The sequence below is a fragment of the Falco biarmicus genome, chromosome Z (assembly GCF_023638135.1).
Source record: "Falco biarmicus isolate bFalBia1 chromosome Z, bFalBia1.pri, whole genome shotgun sequence".
NCBI lineage: Eukaryota > Metazoa > Chordata > Aves > Falconiformes > Falconidae > Falco > Falco biarmicus.
Window position 1 is genome coordinate 4,632,002 of NC_079311.1, and position 22,347 is coordinate 4,654,348.

Consider the following 22,347-nt stretch of genomic DNA (forward strand, 5'->3'; position numbering starts at 1 on the left):
TTATACCTTGAGCCTGTAGGTCAGGTGTCACAATACTATGATAATAAATTTAAAGAACAGATTATTTTTCAAGAAAATTAAATTCGTATGTTTTACTTTTACTACTGTAACAAATAATTGCATTACCATGTTCACACACCATAGAGTAACCATTTATCATCTTACCTGCCACTACAGAGAAGCCAGCGAGCAAGAGAATAGTGAGGTATGATCTTCTGTATGACACTGGCCATTACCATGGTAACCACCAACTGTACACCTATCACACCCTGTAGAGGAATAAGTTAATAACAAGTCAATATGTGTTTTAGAAAAGTAATGTACCTTTATAAAATAAGAATTAAAACTTTTATGGTAAGGATAAACATTTTTTGGTTCTTTTTAAACCACAGAGGTGGACAATGGGGGGAACTGCTTTATTAGTTTTCAAGAAATCCCCTGGAACTTGCTATAGCCAGTTAGGTTCTTCACTGAAGATAAAAGGCACTGCCAGGTCATGAGGCTGGTAATGTATGTCCCCTGTTTCACAGACTTTAAGGCCACATGTGGACATGGCATTTCATAAGACATTTTGCCTTAAAATTACATCACTGATTACAATCTTGGGTTTTGTGGTCTCTTCAGTTCTGACATTATTTAACAGCTGTCAACATACAAATCCCCTGGAATTACAATAACTTAAAACATCTACATTGTGAAATTTCAGCCTTTGACTAGTGCAGAGCATTTACTCCTCGCTGAACTCCAGGCACAGGTGGGCAAGGGAGAGCACACACGAATCAGCATAGCATCACTTGAACGCCCAACTCTTCATCAGGATTTGGCACTTCAGCACGGCCAGCAGTAACCTTATTCCCAGTCACTCAGCAAGCTTTAATTCTGACTATCAGTGGCTGTTGTTGTTTGTTTGGTTTTGTTTTTATTTTTAATAAAGCAACTTTAAGCTTCTAAAGCTAAATAACAACCAGTGAAACGTGGCATTGTATTACTTTATTGTGCACATGAAATTCTATCAGCTAGTACTAACACCATGTTAAAGAACACACCACATACGCACCGTACTTCCTCTGTTTACAGGCAAGATTTTCATGCTTAAAATATCACAAGCAATAGTAAAAAGTATCAAACACAGACATGCAAGGGCAGCTTACACAAACATGTCAGTGAAAAGACACCAAAAATCAATCAAATAGCTATTTCCACTCTTTTAACTGTTTTTCAGATCACTCTCTCATGGAAAGGAATACAGGCACTTTTTCAATCAGCACAAAAATGCCTCATTCAAGTGGTGGCATATAAAACTTCATATTCACTTTCACTCTTAGATGTAAAATTTTTGATACTGCTAGTTAGTAACAAGATTTTGAAGATAAAACATTTCCCTCTATAGTTGTAGAAGTTGGGAACTGCACTTGACTAGCTTTGCACTAACGCAATGTGCTATAGAAGGTCAGGAAACAAAAGTATTTCTGCATACAGAAGCAGTGTGCAATTAACCATTGGCAGATAAAACACAGATCATCTCATACACTTGATAAACATTTTCTCCAATATCCTCCAAAGGAAGAGGTAAGATTCATCCCTCAAGAACACCCCACTAGCAGCACAGCATGCAGTACTGGCACTGTTCAAATACGTCCTCTCCCATATAGCATACCTGTTCTCTTGAAGGAAAGTTAACCATGCGTTATTTTTCCCAGAAGTTTCTCTCAATATAAAGATAATCTGGAAAAGCAAAGAGCAATTCTTATAGAATGGTGAAAGAGCTGATGTTGGAAGGGTCCTCTGGAGATAAACTAGTCCAACTTTCCCTGCTAAGAGGAGGGTCAATTAAAGCAGCTGGACCAGAGCCATGTGTTCAGTCAGGTTTTGTGTGTCCTGAAGGACAGAGACTCCACAACCTCTCTGGGCAACCTGTGCCAGTGTTGGACTATCCTCACCTTAAATAGTTTCTTTCTTATGTTTAAATGGAATATTCTGTATTGTGCCCACTGCCTCTTGTTCTTTAACTGGGCACCACTGAGAAGTCTTGCTCCATCTTCTTTATTCTTCCCTTGTCCTTTGCCATCAGGTCTCCTGCCTCAGCCAGCAGCAGGCCCACATTTTCTGTCACAATACCTTGCTGCTGATGTATTTGTAAAAGGTCTTCTTGTTGTCATTCATGTTCTGTGTCAAACTGAATTCCAGGTGGGCTTCTTTGGCTTCCCTAACCCTCCCTCTGCAGGCTCAGACAGTTTCTCCATATTCATTTTCCACCTCCTGCATACTTCCTTTCTACATCTGAGCTTTGTCATGAGCTCCATGCTCATCCATGCACATCAGTGTGGATTGTTCTTGAGCTTGGAGGAGGTGATCCTTGAAAGTCAACTAGCCTTCCCAGACCCCGCTTCTCTACAAGTGCACATCCCATGGGAATCTTCCAAGCTGAGGCTTGTTCATGCCAAAGCCTTCTGTCTTAAAAGTCTAGAATTATGAACCTGCTACTTGCCTCATTTCCTTCTCTCAGGATCCTGCACTATACCACCTGACTGTCACTACAACAAAGGCTGCACAACTTTCACATCACCAGCCAGTTCTGTCTTGTTTGCAAGTCTCAGGTCCAGCAGAGCACTTCTCCTCATCAGGTCCTCAATCACCTGTGTTACAAAACTGCCATCAAAAGCACACAAAAAAATTCCTGGATTGCTTGATGTCTCTTCAGAAGATACTGGGAAAGCTGAAGTATCCTATAGGACCAGTGCCTGGAAATCTGAAGATCCTTCCCCCTGTCTGAAGAAGGCCTTATCTTCTACTTCTTCATGATTAAGCCTATCTATAGCAGACACCTGCAACATCACCCACATTGCTATGCCCTCTATCCTTTACCCATAAGCTCACAGATGGTTCATTATGCACCTTATGGCAGACTTCCATGCATCCCTGCTGTGCTCTCACTTAAGAGCAAGTCTCCCTACACACTATCTCAGCCAGTCCTTCCGAAGGGCCTGTATCCATCCATGGCAGCACTCCAGTTGTACCAGCTACCCCATCACATCTTTGTTATCCCAATGAAATCATTCCTCTGCAACTTCATACAGCCTCCTACTTTCCCATTTTCCCCCATGCTGCATGCATTAGGGTGCAGGCAAGTCAGAGATGCATCCATGTGCACCAGTTTCTCAGCAAAGGTGTAAGACCTTCTCCCTCAAAATGCTGGCCTCATTATCTGTGTACAGGCATTCCCTTGTTTGTGTTCATATATTTGTGTATGCGTCCCTCCGCTCCACTTAGTTGTTTTCAAGGACTCCTCTACATGTCACCCTGCATCCTTTGCTTACCAACTCAGTCCACAACATTTTCCTCTCAATTTGTGAGTTACCTCCCTCCTCCCTTAGTCCTAACATAAAGCTCTCCACACCAGTTTGGCCAGCTTGTTGGCAAAGATGCTTCTATCCCACTTTGTCAGGTGGATGCTGTCCCTTCCTAGCAGTCCTTGCACCTCTGAGAGGGTCCTATGGTCATAAAAGCAGCGTCCTTGCTGTCAACACCTGCTATGCAACCAGCTGTTAACCTACAGGATCCACCACCCTTTGTCAATCTTTCCCCTCCTCGCCAGCAGTAGCTTTGTTAGTCTTAAATATTGTACTAAGGGAAAAGTTCTCTTTTCTCCCTTGAATGCTTTTTTTTTTTCATTTAAATAAATCAAAAATTGGGTCAATACTGCTTTTATGAAAAATTACAAGTGTCACAGGTGATGACCAGTATTATCCTTAAGGTAACATGATTGAGGGAGACTAAGGTAGCATAAATTACCTTTCAGCGTATACAAACACTGCCTATGGCAGGGGGGTTGGGACCAGGTGATCCTGAAGGTCCCTTCCAACCCAAACCATTCTGTGATTCTATGATGCAATTACTCCTAGGGCTTCCTATTTGTAAAGGAAAGAAAATGCCTTTTCAATTCAAGATAACAAGAGGGAAAATTATGCAAATCAAGGCAATATTTTTATTTTTAATACAGGGTAGCAGGTCCACTAGCTGAACTAAAATACTTACAATTCAGCAGACCATTTAAAAGTGCACCTACAGAAACCCATTTCCTTACTCACGTGAAGGGTGCAAGTTGTAACTGAACCCATCACAATCATTTCGGTCATTTGGTCTTAAGCCACTGAATGCCCTGCATCCTCCTTGCTCTCTTTCAGCAGAAATTCACCGTACTCACTCCCACAAAGGTTACTGCTATACTTCTTAAACACAGAAACATCTACAAAAATATGTAAGCTTACAACTGAAAACAACTTAGGAAATTTTAAGTCATTTAAAAAATTTTAAAAAACAACAATGGTATCTCTAATCATAATTTTAAACATGACTGTGGTGGAAATATCCTTCTGGCATTTTTCTACACTTCAAGCAATTAAAAAATGGATATACCCACTCACTTGATCAGGGCATTTTTCTCTTGACTTCTGAAGGTTAGTAATCAATCACGAGCAATACATTAACAGCGTAAAGCTGCCACATGAGATTTAAATATTCCACTGCATTAATCTTCTCACAATCAGCCAAGAACACATGGCACAGGAATACAGTAGGTAATATGCCCACTCAAAACTACATGCTATGTGCAAAGCACATTTTGCCAGCTCCACTCTTTTGCTACTGTACGTGATTACACGCTACTTACACATCTATTAATACACTCTGGAAGAATCTACAAAAATCCAAAACACCTCATATTATTGCACTCAAACACATCTTTCCACACCCCCCAGCCCCCAAGCCACAAAATACAGGGTTCATTCCGATTCAGACTCTCTCTAGATAAGTCTCCTATATACTTTTAGCCTTCCCGTTACCATTAATATCAGTTTAAATTCAAAACCACTCATTTCAGAAACCTCAATAAAGATTATGTGTTGGTTCCCACCAGTATCTTATATCTTCTACTAGCCATACTCTCATGTACAAAACTCAAGAGTTTAGAAATTAACCAGAAATCCACAACATAAAAAACAGAGCCATGCTTAACAGAGCATGATACGCGTTTGAGGGAGATGCTCAAGGCCAAAGTCCATATGGGGGTTTTGAGAGCCTCTGGTGAGGAAAACCTGCAACCCATCAAATCATATGATCTTTGGTAGAGTAACTGAGCACATAATCATTGACAGGCTTGACTCAAAAGTAACAGAAGCATTACTCACCTCTTCGAGATGAGGAACTGCTACACAGATCAAATAAAGTGTCTGCAGTTACAGAACAGTTTGTGGAAAATGACATTATTTGAATCCATTTCATAAGACCTTTGGCACTCTCTGATCCCACATACCTACATGCTTCAGCTTCACAGCTTGGAATTTGAAATCCAAATTCAAGACACTGGAAAGAGAAGCCCGTACCTTGCTGATCAGAGACGTTTCTGTCAACCTGTGTAACACTGAGAAGCACTCTGCCCAAAGAAAAGATGACTGCGTAAGACAGTTCAGTCAGTTTCTCTGCAAAACAGAGGCTGGCAAGAAACCTCGCAGCCAAAGAAGATACTGAAATAGTACAACGAGGCAGGGACTAGGCTAATAAACTGCAGTCCATCTGTGTTTCTGTGACAGAGGAAGGTCTTTGGTTAGAGGTGTCTTGAGCACCATGCTCAGTTCCAGGTCCTTCAGTAAGTATAGCATTCTTACTTTTGCTTGTGCAACACTGCACATGTTTCATACAAGGAAGCTTTTAATAAAACATAGCGGAGAATGAGTAAGTGCTCTACAAAAAATGTGTTAGCAGCTACATTAATTCATGATTTTAAGAAATCTGGAAAAGAAAGGCGACAGGTCCAAAAGGCAAGAGTATAAGCTTGAATAAAGTACAACCTAACTTTAGTTTTCACAGTCTATACCTTTTATAGTACATATTTGGAGACACAGTTGCTGATAATTAGGAGAACAAAGTAAGAATAAGCAATTAAGATAAAGTAGCGATACTCTTATCTACAAGTTCAATGTACTTATAATACACTGACAGTTATCTTGGAATAGTAACAACAACAAAAAAATTTAGAAGTACTTCTGATGAAAGGATATTTTTCTTTTCACTGTGAATTGATTTACAGAACATGCATAGCAAAGATAGCCAAGGTTAATAACGTTATGCCAAGACACCATTCCAGTCTCCCCATTTTAACCTTGCCCAAGGTTATTCTCCCATGCCTGTAGTAACAGGTCAGGGTTTTCCCCTTTTTTGTTTTACCACATACCTAGACATCACAGATCATTCAAAACTTAGCCTTACAGGGGACTCTGAAACTACCTGTTCTCTAACAATAATTGTCTCCTCCATCGCAAGACAAGGGCCTTGAGCTGAAGCCAGCTGCTATACACACCAGGACTGCAGCAGCACTACAACTGCATGCCTGAAAAAGCAGCTAGTAGAATCCAATTTACAACTTCACCTTCAGAAATGCAATGCCAGCTACTTACTTTCTGAAGTGGCAAGTCTTGTAAAAACAAGAGTTTTACACAAGTGCACTGGAATATTATATAGATGTTAATTCAGGGCATATCAATCTCTTTCAATGGTAGCACACAACCATACTAACAGGGTTGAGAATTTTCAAGTAAGAAATTGAAAAGCTTTTGTATTATCAGCTAACAGCAAGATCTGTAGGAGAATATAACAAATACTCTTATCTTCCACAATTTCAAAAGTGCAGTGATATTTGTGAAACCTAGGCGCTAAATCAATACAACCTATTAGAAATGCCATTGCATCAGTGACAGGTTATTGCTCTTGCTATTAGATGAGACTTTTCCATATGCAAAATTTTCTCCATATGTATACATCCATGTTCAAGCTGCAGCTTGTAAAAGCAAGACAGTGCTCTCCTGAAACAGAAATGCAATTCAGATTTGTTTGCTAAATAGTAGAAAACATTATACGGGATGGCCAAAGAAAAATGAGCTTACTGTGCAACATCTTAAAATGAATGCTTCCTGTGAAAAGACTACTTTCACAAAATTCCCGTACTCAGAATGATAGAATCATAGAAACATTTAGGTTGGAAAAGAGCTTTGAGGTCACCAAACATAACCCAGGACTGCCAAGACTATCACTAAACCATGCCTCTAAGCACCACATCTATGCCTTTTTTAAAGACCTCCAAGGTCTTTAAAAACCTCCATGGTGACTCCACCTCCCTGGGCAGCCTGTTTCCATGCTTCACCACCCTTTCAGCAAAGAAAGTTTTCCTAATGTCCAATCTAAACCTCCCATGTAACTTGAGGCTGTTATCCAGTATTGTCAGCAATCTGAGCAAGTTCAAATCTTATGACTTGTAAAAATCACACATTCATAAAGCTACTTTTGGGAAAGAAATCCGTGCAAAGAGACCTCTTCAAAAAGCAGATTTTTTGTTTCTTTTTCCACACCAAGTTTTCCCTGAATTTGTATTTTCCTACACCTGCCAGTGTTTACAACATAGCACAGACAACAAAAGATGCAGAGTGGCACAAAGAACATACAAAGAGTCTGGGACTACCACCAAACTGCTCACCTTTGCAGGTCTTTCCCACCCAAAGGTCACTTCTCTCCTGACAAGTGTCTTTCAATATACTTAAAGGACAGCCATAAACTGCTAGATGGAACCAGTCACCAGCAGCACGACACTCTGAAGCATATGTTTTGTTTAAAACCAACACTATGTTCCAGTCAGCCACACTGCATTTTACCTGGCAGTTCTGCTTCTTTTTCCACCAACACTCCCTAAGCACAAAAATTACAGAACTAGTTATCATTAGGCAAACCAAGTTACTGCCACACAAATCTCGTGACCAGAACAAAAGCATTAATAAAATCACAGAATTATCATTGTTACTGAAGAAAACAATACAGAGTATCTGTTGTACAGAACATTGACATATATCCAACATATTATTAAATTACAAGTAAAACTAGTTCAGATGACTAATTTACTACAAAGGGAAGAACAAGGTTGTATTCTATTATTGCTATTCAAGATTTTTAAAATCTAGTTTACCCATACTTCCTCAGTTAACACAAGTAGGAACTATGGAAGCTCTCAATCTCCAGGACATTTGCTTTTTAAATCGCAGAGTTTTCCATTACAGGAATCTTTCCAAGTATAAAAAGCTAAAAGTCTTTAATGCCTCTGCTGAACAGTCTAAAACACCATAGCCGTACAGATACCTGTGCAAAGTTTAAACTTGTGAGCCTAACTGGCATTGCAACTACATACACGAGTCCTGGCAGTAACAACTTGGCAGAATGCTGCCAGTAAATTGTTTTGACAACTTGATTTACAAGCAAAAGAAACTGATGAACATTTAATTCCCCTGTTGCTTTGGAACTGGAGGACACAGCTTCCAAGCAGCACAGAAGTAGACTATCAACTCTTCACTTTGCTTACGTCATGGAATCACACACAAAGATTATTTGTCCACACTGCCAGCAAGTAGCAAAGGAAATTGGACCTGATTTTTCAACCCCATCAGGCAAAGACTCAGTTTATTTAAATAAGGACCTACACTGAGAGGAATGGCTGTATTTGCTTGCAACTTTCCAAAACTATCCTCAAATACAGACCTAGACATCACCACCCATGCACTCCTACAAATGACAGGAGTCTTTCAAGACCTCTTGATTAATATTCTAACCTCTACAGAAAAGAAAAAGGAAAAAAAAAAGAATGGAGTAAAAGACATGAGAAAAAAACTACACAGCTCCTTTCAGATTTCAATACATATCGCTATTCAAAAATACCTTGGTAGAATCAGTGATTATATCTTCAAGTATTAGAAGTGTTAAAAGTCAGATTTTACTGAAAGTATAAACTGTATTCCCTAAGCAAGACTTCCATCATTTGAACAAACACTATGTCACCACAGTTAAAATGACATAATGACATTTATATCCATATAGAAGAGAAATACATGTATTAATGGCACATACAAAGTATGGTTTTATACCTGCACTCATGTATCCCTACAGTGCCCCATGTATCTCATCTCTGTAAAGTAAGTAGGTTAAAAGCAGAACCAATCAACTCTGGTGCTTTAATCGATAACTAAGACCTAAATACAAAATTCAACTTGTCTTCATAGTGATGGAGGTCCAGTCACAACATAGCCACCACTATTTAGGCTACATATATCCAGCAAGCTGATGTCATTAACAGCAATTACACCAGTCAAGCTTCACGCTTCCACTACTATCTATATTACAAGTCCATTTACTGTACGTTGTAAGTTGTGTCTGTGCTAAAACATCTGTTGAGAAAATTAATCTGAGCCAGGATTTTTCATAAACCCAACTGTGGAAAAATTACTTGGGGTGGGGGATTAGAAAAAAACTGGGACATAAAGGAGAATAGTATTACAGAAAGCTTTTTTAGGGTAAAACACAAATACAATTTTCAGGATGGCTGGTATGCACAGAAGCTACTTTACCACAGCTCTTTAAGCCAACTCAGCACCTGCTGACAGCGGTAATGGAGGATGGAGCAGAGCGGAGTGGAGACCCCACGGCCAGGCTCTGTTGTGCTCCCTGCAGGAACGGGAACTCGATGGCACCACACAGCTGATCAGCTGCACAGCGGTTGTCACACGAAGGATCCATGAGATGTCTGTGGCTGAGCCAACCATTGTGGCAAAATTACTTTCCTCAGGTGAAAAAAACTCATCGTAACACTAACGCACAGCTCCATCTCAAAGTTACCTGCCTGACTGGAGTCACCCAAGCTCCACCTAAATGTAAAGAAAACAGACTGGTCTTGGACTGAAATAAGTACAACGGGGGAGGAGGGGCAGGAATTGTTGTGTAAACTCCCAAATTACCACACTCTGATTTAGTGTTTAACAATATGCAAATCTGTGCATAAAGTAGGTGACCCAATCTCTAAAGTTGTTATGAATAAAAAGACTTCTGATCAAGGGAGTCAGCTTTGAGAGGGATGAGGAACAAAGAACAGATAGTGAAAAGAGCACCATTACCTAAGTTACACAGAAAGATGCCTTCAAGTGAGGAAAGTTCTGGCTAGAAGAGGAGACGGGCTCATAAGATGTTGCAATCCACAGATGCCAACAGAAACTTTGTTGGAAATAGGACAAAGATGATTGTGGTAATGGGAGATTGCAACCTCTTACTCAAATACCCACCCCAGGAGAGGGCAAACCCCCACCTGAGGAACATGAGTAGTTAGTAAAGAACTTCAGTGGCGCTATCTGAGGATGCGCATGAATTTGCATTAGAAGCGAGAAACCTGTAACTAATCCTGTGTATGATAATGAATATGCAATGTACTATGAAGAACAAAAAGTAAGCAAAGGAACGGAGAAGTTAGGGAAGGCTCCGTCGTAACTTCTGGGACCGGTCTACGGGCTCAACCTGTCCCCTCCCCCATAAGGATGCCTACTGGGGAAGAATAGTCTGTGACTAACTCATGCTAGCTGTTACTGTGTACTGTTCTAAGCTTACTTTGCCATCAGTGTATTATCTTCGCAGAAGAAATCTTTGAACCTTACTCCATCACAAACTTGCATTTTCGTATAATAAAAGTCTTCAGCTTAAGTTCATTTTGTATAAATCTCCAGAGATTTGAGTAGTTGTTACAAGGGATTTGACTCAGTGACACTGTCAGTGGGGATCCCTGACTAGTTTAGTCAAATCACCCTCCCATACAGTAAGCTGTCAAAAGGCAGGTAGTGGACGGGCTGGTTGGATACAAGGGTCTCATCTTTCCTGGGAAACTGAGCCAATTAAATATAAAGTGGTGGAGAACCCCCCCTCCCCTTCTTAACGTGATAGAAAAATTGGTATAGTCAACAGGATTATCAATGTCAATGGACAAGCTACTGCAAAAACATAAATGTGCCCTTTCCCATATTGAGAAGGGGTGGGCTCAAAAGTTTTGGAAAGACAAAGAGAAAGTGGTAGAATGCTTTAAGCAGTGTCAGGCTGAGCAGAGATTTAAAGAAGGAAAAGGTAAAGGTGCCATTTGTGCACTGTTAGGAGCCCATTTATCCTGTGCACAGAAAGAAGCTAAAGAAGAAGAAGCTAAAGCCTTGCTCCCAAAGAGGCTGCAAATGTAGAATATGCTTCTTTGAAATCAGAGGATGATGTCTTGAAGTCATTAGCCTCTGAGAGGGAGACAAGAGATAAAATTGTGATTGAGAATAACCACCTTAAAACTGAGCTATACCACCTTAAAATGCTGCTTGATTTAGCAGAGCACAGAGAGAAACAGCTGTTGGAAAGCAAACCTCTGTTGGAAGAAGGGTTCGCCAGAGTCAAGACGACGCTCAATATGAGTTATGCATCTTGCTCAACTTTATTAGTTTCTAACACTACTTATATAGAACCGATACACATGCATATTCGTAAAGCAGAAATATAATTGGTGAGTAGTCTCTAAACGCGCGCCATTCTCACACCCCTAATTATCATGACTAAAATAAGCATTCTATCCATGTAGCTAATTGTGTTGCTGTGCTTCAGCCTTGTAGTTTGTTACTCCCTATCTTCCTATACCGGTCCCTATCTTTCTTGGCCCTGCACCTGCTTTCCCAGCAGCTGTAGCTTGTTACAGCCATGGCCTATTGGCACAACATAATTACTTGGTCTCAGGATTCAAGAATAGCTCAAGGCCACCTTTCTTGTTAACTTCAGCACAGCAACTTCAGTACAATTCTGATTACAGGCCTATTCTAATACCAGGCCTGGATTGTGCAGATCTTCAGAGATTCTAAAGCCACGCTTCTGCAGCCATTCTTCTGCAAACCTCTGTTTCCATCAAGCAGATTCAGGAGTCAGTGCATTATGCAGACCCTGAGACCCAAGACAGGGACATTTGGTGTGACAGTAATGATGAAATCATGGGAGACCCTCGGCCAGTTTCCTTGCAACTGCAGGTTAAGACTGAGGCTGCTGTTGATAGTGATGAGGAAATTCAAACTGTTGCCCATAAAGTCCTCTGGTCACCAGCAAAACCGATAAAATTACAGGAAAAGTATTTGAGATGACCAGGCGAATTTGAAGTGAAGTTTGTATGGTGAGTTTCACTCACAGGGGGAGGCTGAATTTTGTTAAGTGGGGAGGAAGCAAGAGGCTGTTGGGGACCAGGAGTATTTCTAACCACCATGCCAGATCAAAATTACCCTCTAACAGCATGGGTGCATACAGGGCTGTAGCACAGATCCTCTGGAAAGAGAAGAGCTGCTTGTAATTAGAACTGCAGGCTTATCAGACTTAGGAGTCTGCACAGAAGGCAGCATGCTTACCAGCAATGTAAGAGAGGTCTGACAAGGATATCCCCAATGCCAGCTCCTATTGAGCCAGCACAGTTGTCCCCTCTTTTTTGTGGGCTTCCTGATTGTCTTAAAATGTCCATGGTCAATATTAAAAATCATTTGCGAGAGGTTCACAATCAGGGTAATTGCAATAGATGGGGTCAGTGAGCCCCTGACCACATAACCACTTGGTGTGAGTTCATACAAGAAATAGTTAATTACGGGCGCTGCATGGGCTGGACCAATTCATTCACAGAAGTCTCCACACTGCCCACAGTGAGACCGCCAACTTAATATCCCATGCAATCTAAAAGCGATTAAAAATCCAAATTTAGCAAAGAGCAGACTGACCTATGGCATCAAGCCAGAGAACTGGGAGTACCTATTTATTTATTAAAAAATTAGTGATTTACTATTGGCTAAATAGTGTTACCACTAATGATCTCCACAAGCTAGTTCAATCCTTAGTTAAGGCAAAGAAAAATAGTGGGAATGAGGAAAAACAACCCCAGGAAAAGTCTCTGCCTCTGAAAGGGTGCATACCTTCTGCACCAAGATAGAACTTAACTGATCTGACAGAATCCTCAGCAAAAAACTTGTATTGCCGGGTAGAACAGTGAGCCACCCTAGTTGGTGGATACTACCAGTATACTGGTTCTCTGATAAATGTCCCGAACCCCTTCTCAGTATTCCAACTGGACCTAAAAGAATTTGTGTGGACTTTGTAATGAACACAGAAGCCCAAATGTCAGTAACCACTGCTGAAATGGCCAAAGCATTAAATATATAACATGCCAAGTGCAAAGTAAAATACACCAGAATAGAGGGAGTGATTAAGGAAAGCCCAGTGGCAAAAATTAATTTATGACTACCCAGGGGAAAACAAATTACCTACGCTGAAGTATTGGTCAGAGTAGCTGAATCTAACATTTTGATATTTGATCTGCTATATAGTCAGCTTTGGGAAATGCCGGATGAGACTGTATGGAGTTTTGCTGCTCCAGGGACAGGAGATGAGAAAGATTATGGGGACCCCCACATAACTTCTGAGCGATGTGGAGAAAAATGGGACCGGTGAAATTAATTGGTCTTTAAAAACCATCCACACCTCTTCCTCACTCTCAAGTTACCAACATAAAACAACACCCCTTGTCAGCAGCGGCGAACTTGAGTATTGACAGGGTGGTGGCAGGTTTAGAAAAGAGAGGTTTCCTCACTTGAGCCCACTCTCCACACAATTCTCCTGTTTGCCAGTCAAAAAGCCTATGGGCAATGGAGCCTAACTATTGGTTACAGAAAATTAAATGCCAATACTTTCCCTTTGACTGTGGCAGTGCCCAACTTTGCCAAACTGGTGACACAAATACAGGGAGCCCCCCATATTTGGATGGCTGCTTTAGATGTTAAGAGATATGTTCTTCATGATTCTGCTCCACAAACAAGATAAAGTGTAGTTTGCCTTTACCTGGGGAGGGACTCAGTATGTTTTCATATTCCACAAGGACACAGACACACCCCTACTATTGCTCATAATGCCCTGGCTAAAGTCTTAGCAGAGGTCCCCATCCCACATGGCATCACAGTGTATTAATACATCAATCACATCCTGACTGGGGGAGAAAAGCCACAAAGCACTAGAGATACAATGAAAACCATTTGGAAAACACTAATCAAATTGGGATTGGAAGTCTTGGAATCAAAGTGCCAAGGGCCAGCACAAGAAGTTAAACTCCTAGGAGTCTGGTGGGTTAAAGGAGCTGCTTCTGTCCCCCCAGACACACTGCAAAGCATAGAATCTGGGCAGAATCCAACTAGTACAAAGGAACCACAAAAATCCCTGAACTCTGAATTACTGGCATAACCATATTCCACCATTGCTTGTCCTTTGTACAAGAAAAAAAAAGGGGAAATCATGTGAATGGCCAGAACAACATACCAACACATAAGACTTACTGACAAAAGAATTAAGATTATTCCAATGGCTTTGATCTATGCACCCAACCAATCCTATCCACATAGAATGGGAGCTTAACAAGCACAGCTCCCATTGCAACTCATGGCAGAAAGGAGCAGGAGGAGGAGAAAACACCAGGAGGGCCAGAAAGACCACTGGAATTTAGGTCCCATTCCTTCAGTGACAGGGAGATGAGATACTCAGACCTTGAGAAAAGTTTGTTCACCTGGTGCAAGTGGTGAAACAAGTGGAGCTGATAAGGAGAGGGCACAGTATGGTTGTTCAGGGACCCTCCACCTCCTAGATGCAGTCCATAGGGTATGACACCACCTGCAGGTATTGCTCAGAAACCTACAGCCCATAAGTATCGTGCCTATCTGGAAGGCATCAATTAAATTATGCCAATGACTGAAGGTAATGTTAAAGAATCTAAATTACAATAGGACATAGGGAGTACACTGGCATTCCAACCAACAACAAGTAAGCCCTCCCTGATCCTGGAGGCACCTTCACTAAAAGAGGCTGGTAATCTCAAGGCTTTCTGCTCAATATGGCTTGATCAATATCAATATGGATGCATAGTCTTACAGACAGGACAATGAATGGCATTATAAAGCTATGGCATTACAGGTGGGCACAGGGGAAAGGTTAAGTGAAACAGGCAAAGGGAGTGCGCAAGTAGGAGAGCTCGGAGCAGTTTTACTAGCTGCGCAACACGGGCCTAACCGTATCTACACAGTTGCATACACTGTTTCCAAAGAAGCCACTGAGTGGACAGGGCACTGGGCAGCCAACGACTGGCAGGTGAACAGAGTCCCAGCATGGCAAACTGACAGGCCAATCATGTATAAACGGCTCAAGGAAACCCCTCTCCTTTATGTGACACCAACATATCTGCACGCTGCCACAGCATATACTACAACTGCGATGTAACTAGTGGTAATGAAAACCAAAGCATCCGATCAAGGTTCCTAGACACATTCAAGACCACTGCTAATTAAATGATCTATTTACAGGGGGCCTACGGAAGAAGTGAACAAGCAGCTCTACATAGCTATAAAAATACATCTTCAGACCGATGCAAACCACAGTAAACTGCAGTGGCTCACCCCTCTGTGCAGAACCAGCAAAGAGGGAAACAACCACCAGGAAGTAAAAATGCGTCGATGTAAAATCGCAGCAAGGCAACAAGCGGCACAGTATGTTCTTAACGAGTACCAGCAAGAGAGAACAATATCCCTGCACCCCGCCCCCGCTTCCTCCCCGCCCCACCGTCCCCAAGCCCAGGAGCTGCCCCCACGGCCGGGCAGGCCGGGCCGGCAGGCCCCCAGCCCCGGGAGGGAACCCCAGGGGCTCCGCTCGGGCGGCCTCACCCGCAGCCCCCCGCAGGCCCTCCGCTCACCATGGTGCTTGAGCCGGCCCCGCCCGCCGCCGCTCCAGCCGCCCGGCCTGGCCCCGCTCCCAGCTCATAAATCCGCCGCTCCCGCCGCCCCGCCAGGCCCCGCCGCGCCGGCTCCCGCCCGGCGCACGCCTCGCCGCGGAGGTCACGCCAGGACCACGTCAGGACCCCGCCAGGACCCCGCCAGCCCGAGGCCCGCCTGAGGTGGCCGCACGACTGCCTGCGCGAACGGCGCCGCGCCGCGCCCACCCGCGCCTCCGCGCACACTCCCGCGCCTGCCGTTCCGCCCCGGCGGGCGGAGGGGGAAAGCGGCGGCGGAGGCGCCCGCCTGCGGTACGGCGTCCGCCCGGCCTTTTTGCGCGGGTCCCGTCAGGCGCTGCGAGGGCAGCCGGCCCCAGGCAGGGCACCGGCGCGACCCCAGCCCGCATGACGGGAGAGGTCGCCCCGAGGGCCGGCTGCCCTGCCTGGCCCCGCGGAGGGGAGCCCTGCGGCGCAGGGCGGGGCGGTCGCTGGGCACCGGGGGAGACACAGGGACGGGGGGCGGCGCAGGGGGGGGGGGTCGGCGGCGGCGGGGAGCTAGGCCGGCGGCTCACTTGCGCATGCGCACAGGCCCTTCCCCCCCGCCGGCTGGCAGCGGCGAGGCGCATGCGCAGAGCTGGGAGATTAAGCAGGAAGTGGGGCGGGGGGGATGCCGCCTCCCTGCGCGGCCATGGAGTCGCTGCTCCGTGAAGGAGCGGCGGTTAACCGTGGTCGCTGAGGGGTGGGAAGATGTTAGTGAGGCCATCTGAACAGTCCTCCCTTCCTGGAGGGACCCGTAGGTGGCCCTGGGGGGAGCGGGGCCTACCGCCTCCTCACGGGCCTGCCGCCGTGCTGCGGAGGCGGGAAGCGGCGCGGAGCCGTTTCATCTGAGGTAAATGTTCCCCGCGCCTGCCTTCCCGCAGCTCCTCCGTGGCAAAACGGCGTTCGCCCTTTGGTCTCTGGGCCGCTCACCGCGTAGTTCCTGTCATAAGAGGACATGCCTCGACAGCCGGCTCCGCCCGTCCCAAAGGAGCGACAGCAAATTGTCGTATCCCTAACTGAAATAACAAAACGGCTTTCTCGTAAATCCTGCTGCTTTAAATGCACAGCTGCGGTCTGTCATGCGTGAGCTGGAACTGAAGCGTAAGCATTCTGCTTGAACGGGTAAATGGCGTTTTTGTCGAAAATACTTCCCTACATCAGTTGGTACTTTGACAAACTTCACCTGCCTCTCAGAGGATCCCAAGACAGGCATTCACAGTGAAACCTAAATCTCGCTCCACGCTGAAATACCTTGGAAAAGGTTGAGTAGCATCTCAACGACTGTCATGGAGATTTATGAACTCTGGCATTCTGACATTTTTAATTGTTCCTGTGACATATGTGGTGGGTAAAAGACAAACACGACAAAACCCACTCAACATCACAAAAACAGCAGAGCAAACAGACTTCAAAGTAAATCCTCTGAGATCCCAGAGATTATAGTACCAAGGACAAGGCAGTTTTGATCTATTCAAACCATTTCATTTTAGTCAAGTCTTTGGCTTCCCAATTTAGTAATGCTAATTTGGTAATGATTGTGGCACATGTAGCATGGTAGAGAAGAGCACTGTCAAGTTAATGAAAAAAAAGGCATTCTGTTTACACCATTAATCATGCATTCCTGGCATACAGAGGCTACTGAAGCAAGTTCTTAAAAGTTACAACGGAAAAGCACCAATGTTAGTGTAGGAATAGTAAAGACATCAGATGCATTTGGACAGTAACTGGTTTGAGACACATTTAACGCTTCTGAATGTAAAATCTCAAGAAGTGTGTCTCTTCTAAAGGAAATTAATAACTTACCTGTGGAAACTTTTGGCATGAGATCTCATCACTGATACGAATTTAGTGGCATTTTATATAAAAATAAGCAATCAAAATTGATAACAAGCAGAGTTGTTATTTAAACAAGAATTACGTATTGGTTGGCTTGAACTCTTAACAAGCAGGAGTTCAGAGCCCTAGTATTTTAATTCTAGTATTGCTTGAAGAGTGTTGAGCAAAAACAATATCCACACAAAACCAGCTAAAGTTGCTGTAATCACTATGCAAAAATTGATTTTTTGGAAGGCTTTATATGGGCAGAATAGGACCTTTGCAGTGAGCAAGCCAAGAACAATTTTCCCATGCATTAAGTGCTGCTGATACAAACACCATCTCACCTATGCTGGTGCTTTCCTAGACCTCCTCATCTCATACAGTGAGCAAGTTTTAAGAAAGCCATTAGAGCAGGCACAGCCTTGCAGCCTGTGCTGCCTGGATGCAAGGCTGGGTGAAGTAGACCATGTATGCCTCATTCTTCAGGACACAGGCAAGGCTCCTCAAAATACCTAGCAATTTCTAGACTGTCAAATGTGGTCTCAGTAGCCTCTCTGTTCTCTTCATTCCACATCACAAAACTTTCTTTTCCTCCAGGTTACGTTTCTTCCCCCACACCAAGTATTCTTTCACCTCCACAGGAAAAAAATCCATTTTTACTTAATGTACAACATACGTCAACTAGCTTGACTTAAGCTCTACTTTAGGTCTAAGCATACATAAGCTTGCCAGTTTTGCCAAATGTATGCTGAGATCACATCACAGATCACATCGTTAGAGGTTCAGAAAAATCTACCGCATGTAGAGAGCAGCAGGTCTCACAATGCTCATGGGCTCTGAGAATGTTTTCGTTACAATCTCTTTGGTCTCCTTCCTGAAGCTTGGTATGAGAGATGCTCACTGTCCCACCTTCTTTATGAAGAGGGCTTTCATGCAGTGATTTGAGATGAGCTGTTTCATCAGAGATTTAAGTGCATGTGACTGCAGTGAAGCCGTGCTGCTGTGGCCAGAGAGAAGTTTTCTTTCCAGCAAAGACAGTGAGGGAAACAACATCATCTTAACCAGATTTAGTGAGAAAATGTCGAAATGGGGTCCTCAGCCTTCAAAGTTCCTCATGATGTCAAAGGTAATGTGTTGTCAAGGATTGTGCTCACTTTTGTATCCAGCAGACCTTTACATCACTGGGGCTAGAAAGGAAGCTTAGCAGGGCTGTGGCACAGTTATTTCAGATCTCCGACATAACTACGGTATGAAATAACTTTGCACTCTCTGATACGGCAGCAGTCTTCCTCTGGACAAAGGCAGAGTCTCAAGGAAAGAGGAGGAAAACTCTCAAAGAGATTCCTTTTTCAAATCAGGTGGTAAGGAGATCTAATCCTATGGCTCTTTGTGGAACAGTACTTTGCTGTCTGGAGTTGGGGGGGGGGTTCAGTGACTCCCGTCTGATCCTTATAATTTGAAAGTGATAAAATATTATAAAAGTTTTTGAAGATATATTTTATCTTACAGCTTCCCACATGGCAAAAAGCCCAAGAAATCTTTCCTCTGGAAAATGAGCCTGGAAGGAGTTGAAACGCTTACAGACACTTGAAAAGTCTGCAATGTAATGTTAAAGCAAGGGAACCAAGCTGCTGAAACGAAACTTAAAAGAGAATATTTAATTATAATACCGTCTATAGTCCCTAGATGACAGGACAGTAAGCAGAAGAGAAGTTTAGATCAACAAAGGCCAAGTCACCCAATGAAAAAAAAAGTAGAATACAGTTACTTAGCAACATTTTAGAGCAACTTGCTGGAAAGAATAAGAGCTCCCCTTCCTACAGTGTGCTGGGATTTGAGTTGTCTAGCACAAGCCAAAACATAAAACACAATAGAAATTTTCTGTGTTCTGAATCAAGCACAGAGATATGTTTAAGGAACCTATTCTTCCAGCTGCACCATTGTTAATCCACAAAGGATGAACAAGAACTGCATGAAGAAATGAACGTTCCTGTCTCTTTTCCCAGATTTGTGGAAGTTCTGCCTCTCATCGAACCTATGAGAAAAATTAAAGGGCATCTTTTCTTGTCCTGAAGAATTTGTTCCACTTAGTGTAGCAGAGCCAGCTTTAAGACTTCTGAAAGCTAATATGAATTGTAACACCATGTTTATCACTTACGGTATATCTGTGAATGTTCACATTTGGATAGCTTAAATAACTCCTGACGCTCTCTGAGTAATTATTGAAGAGTTTTAACTGCCTTTGACAGTCATTCAGGGATCTGAATCAGGTACGGGTCAGTCTGTCCCCTACTCACCCACTGAAACTGGGGTGCAATTTTGGCCACCTGAAAATTTTCCCTGGTTTTCTCTGGTCCTGTTAAGGCCCTGAATACACCAACAGGAGTTACTCTCCCTTACCAGTACCACAGTATGGGGATCTCTCATGGATTTGACATTAGAGCTTACCCACGAGGTAAGGGAAGTTGCTATTATTTTATGGACAGTAATCTGAGATAAAGCCAGGGCCGACCAGTATGTTGAGTTCTGTTAAAATCGCTGGATTTCTCTGCGGGTAAAGATGTGAAAATACACAGTCCTACATCAGTACAGATTTATTTATGAGGGGAACAATGAGAACACATGTCATTGCAATGTGTTCTGTTTATACTTAACTTTCCATTTTTGGGGATGCTTTCCATTTTTGGAAGGTGAAGACTATGAAGAGACTTCATAGTAAAGTAAAAGCCTAATTTGACACATGAGAGGATGTTGAAGAAAAATGGTGCACAAAACCATCAAAATCTGTTCCAGAGAGGGCTCATTAGTTTCTTTTTTGGAAAACAGCCTGCCAGACTGGAAAGTTTCCATTTAGATTAATAATTCTGAATCTTCCAAGTAAAATAAAAATATTTCCCAGCATTGTTAAGTGAAAACATTGGCATTTGGCATTTAGCATACAAAATAGGAGGGGGTTTGCTTGGTCGTTCGTTTGAATTATATAGGTGGTCACTCAGTTTAAATGAGTTTTTTGAATAGTGGGGCTAATGAATCTTGGTTTCCTGTGGATTTCCATTTCATGATTCATAGATTAGAAATGCAAGTTTCTGTTTTAAGAGTGTGTCTGTTTGGGGCATTTACGATGTTTCTGGCCTGCACATGGGCAATGTAATTGTACTTGAGAATTGTACTTGACGAATGTGTTTGATACAAGACAGTGGGTTCCAAACTACTGAAAAATTGCTGGCATACAAGCAGCCAGATCCTCACATCCATATGAGTTTACATACAGCCACACTAGAAGAACATATATGCCTTATTTCCATAGCGAACCAGACCCAAAAAAATCCACTTGTATCTGTGCCAGAAGCATGTGCATTTCACCTGTTTCACCTTGCCATAAGACAGAAAGTTGCAGCTACAAAGGTTGAAGTTCATTTTTGTGTGTGTGCACACGTGTGTGGTCAGTTGCCTCACAGGACCTAGGTCTGGCCTGAGTTTTCTAGATATTAATTCCCACCCCCAACCTCTCTATCGTATTTTGAAATTATGAGTGAATTGTTTTAACTATGCATTAAAGTACGTCTTTTTATATATTGGTTCCTGTGGCTATGCCATGGGCACACACATTCACGCGTACATTTATATTTATAGAAAACTTGTATTATCTAAAACACATGCCCTTCTGAATAGGCAACAGACTAATCAAGCTGTAGGCTCCAAATTTGCCACTTAAAACAAAGTACTCCTCATTTTATCTACCATGTGTCGATTCTGAGTGGTTACTGTTTTGTTCAATTAAGCTAACTTGAAATGCACTTTCTGATAGTGAGCACACATTTCCTGTTTTTCCTAAAAAATCAAGTTATGGAGCAGCAAGTGCCTTATTGCTGAGCTCTGCAGTAGGGCTGGAAAGGCCTGTGGTGTGTTGTGACTTTGCTTAACCAGTACATGTTAAAAGAATTTTTAAATAATTCTCTTTGACAGTCGTATTTCATTTTAAAAAGCACTGAGTGGTTTTGATGTTTTTTTCTTTGTACTGTACCTTCAAGTTTCATTTACATTGTTTTAATACACACTAAAGCATTTGAAAAATGAAGTTGTAAGAGCAGCAATCAAAATGTAATTGTATCAGCTTTGGGCCAGTACATACTACAGTTTCATGGACCAACATTCGTCTGTAAAAAGTCTTTCCATGAGTGAGCAGACTACAAATTGGCAAAGTGTTCCAGATGTGTAACACAAAAAAAGGTGAAGTTCTGTGGTGTTTTGGTATTAGAGCTAGAAGCAGATGATGAACAACAGCACACTCAAATCTGCAGTGCAAGTGAGGAAAAGAGCTTGTTCACAGGAACTGGACCACTGAATTTCTTGCAGGTCAGAAAGAGAATTTTAAAATCAATCCTCTGCTTCACAGGGAAGCAACAAAATGAACAAAGTAACTCCAGTATGTTTAGAAGCTTGGAAGCAAGTTAAAACCTGACAGGAGCATTCTTCAAACACTTGGTGAAAGTGCTGTAGGCCTCTGTTCGGTGTCTCAGCTCCTCGGGCATCCAGAAATGTACTCTGAGTGCTTGCAAGTATTATTACAAGCCTTGCAGCCGATTCTGTTTGTAAAATAAATTAAAAAAAAAAAAAAAAGAAAGAAAGAAAGAAAGAAACAAACAAAAACTTGGCACTCCAGGAGTATTTTGTATTTTTCTCCACTTCTATGAATCACATGAAGTAAGCTGTGTTTGTAAGGATCAGGATCAAGAATCCTCCACACTTATTGATACTCTGGGCGCATGCCTGTGCCTTCCTCACAAGGATGATGATTTGTAGAGCTCTAAACCGTTGAAGGGGTCCCAGGAGGAATTACC

The 22,347-nt window shown here is 42.7% G+C and overlaps 1 protein-coding gene across 2 annotated transcripts in view; it reads right to left on the minus strand.

Moving 5' to 3' along the window:
- The window catches only part of TMEM161B (transmembrane protein 161B), a 61,229-nt gene extending 45,455 nt beyond the window's left edge, over positions 1–15,774 (minus strand). For both annotated transcript variants that reach the window (XM_056324311.1, XM_056324310.1), the window contains exons 1-2: positions 15,632–15,774; positions 166–269 (exon numbers count right to left, since the gene is read on the minus strand). In XM_056324311.1, coding sequence (XP_056180286.1) covers positions 166–269; positions 15,632–15,634 — 107 coding nt within the window. In that variant the 5' untranslated portion in view covers positions 15,635–15,774. The remainder of the gene's footprint in view (positions 1–165; positions 270–15,631) is intronic.
- Between the last annotated feature and the right edge of the window lie 6,573 nt (positions 15,775–22,347).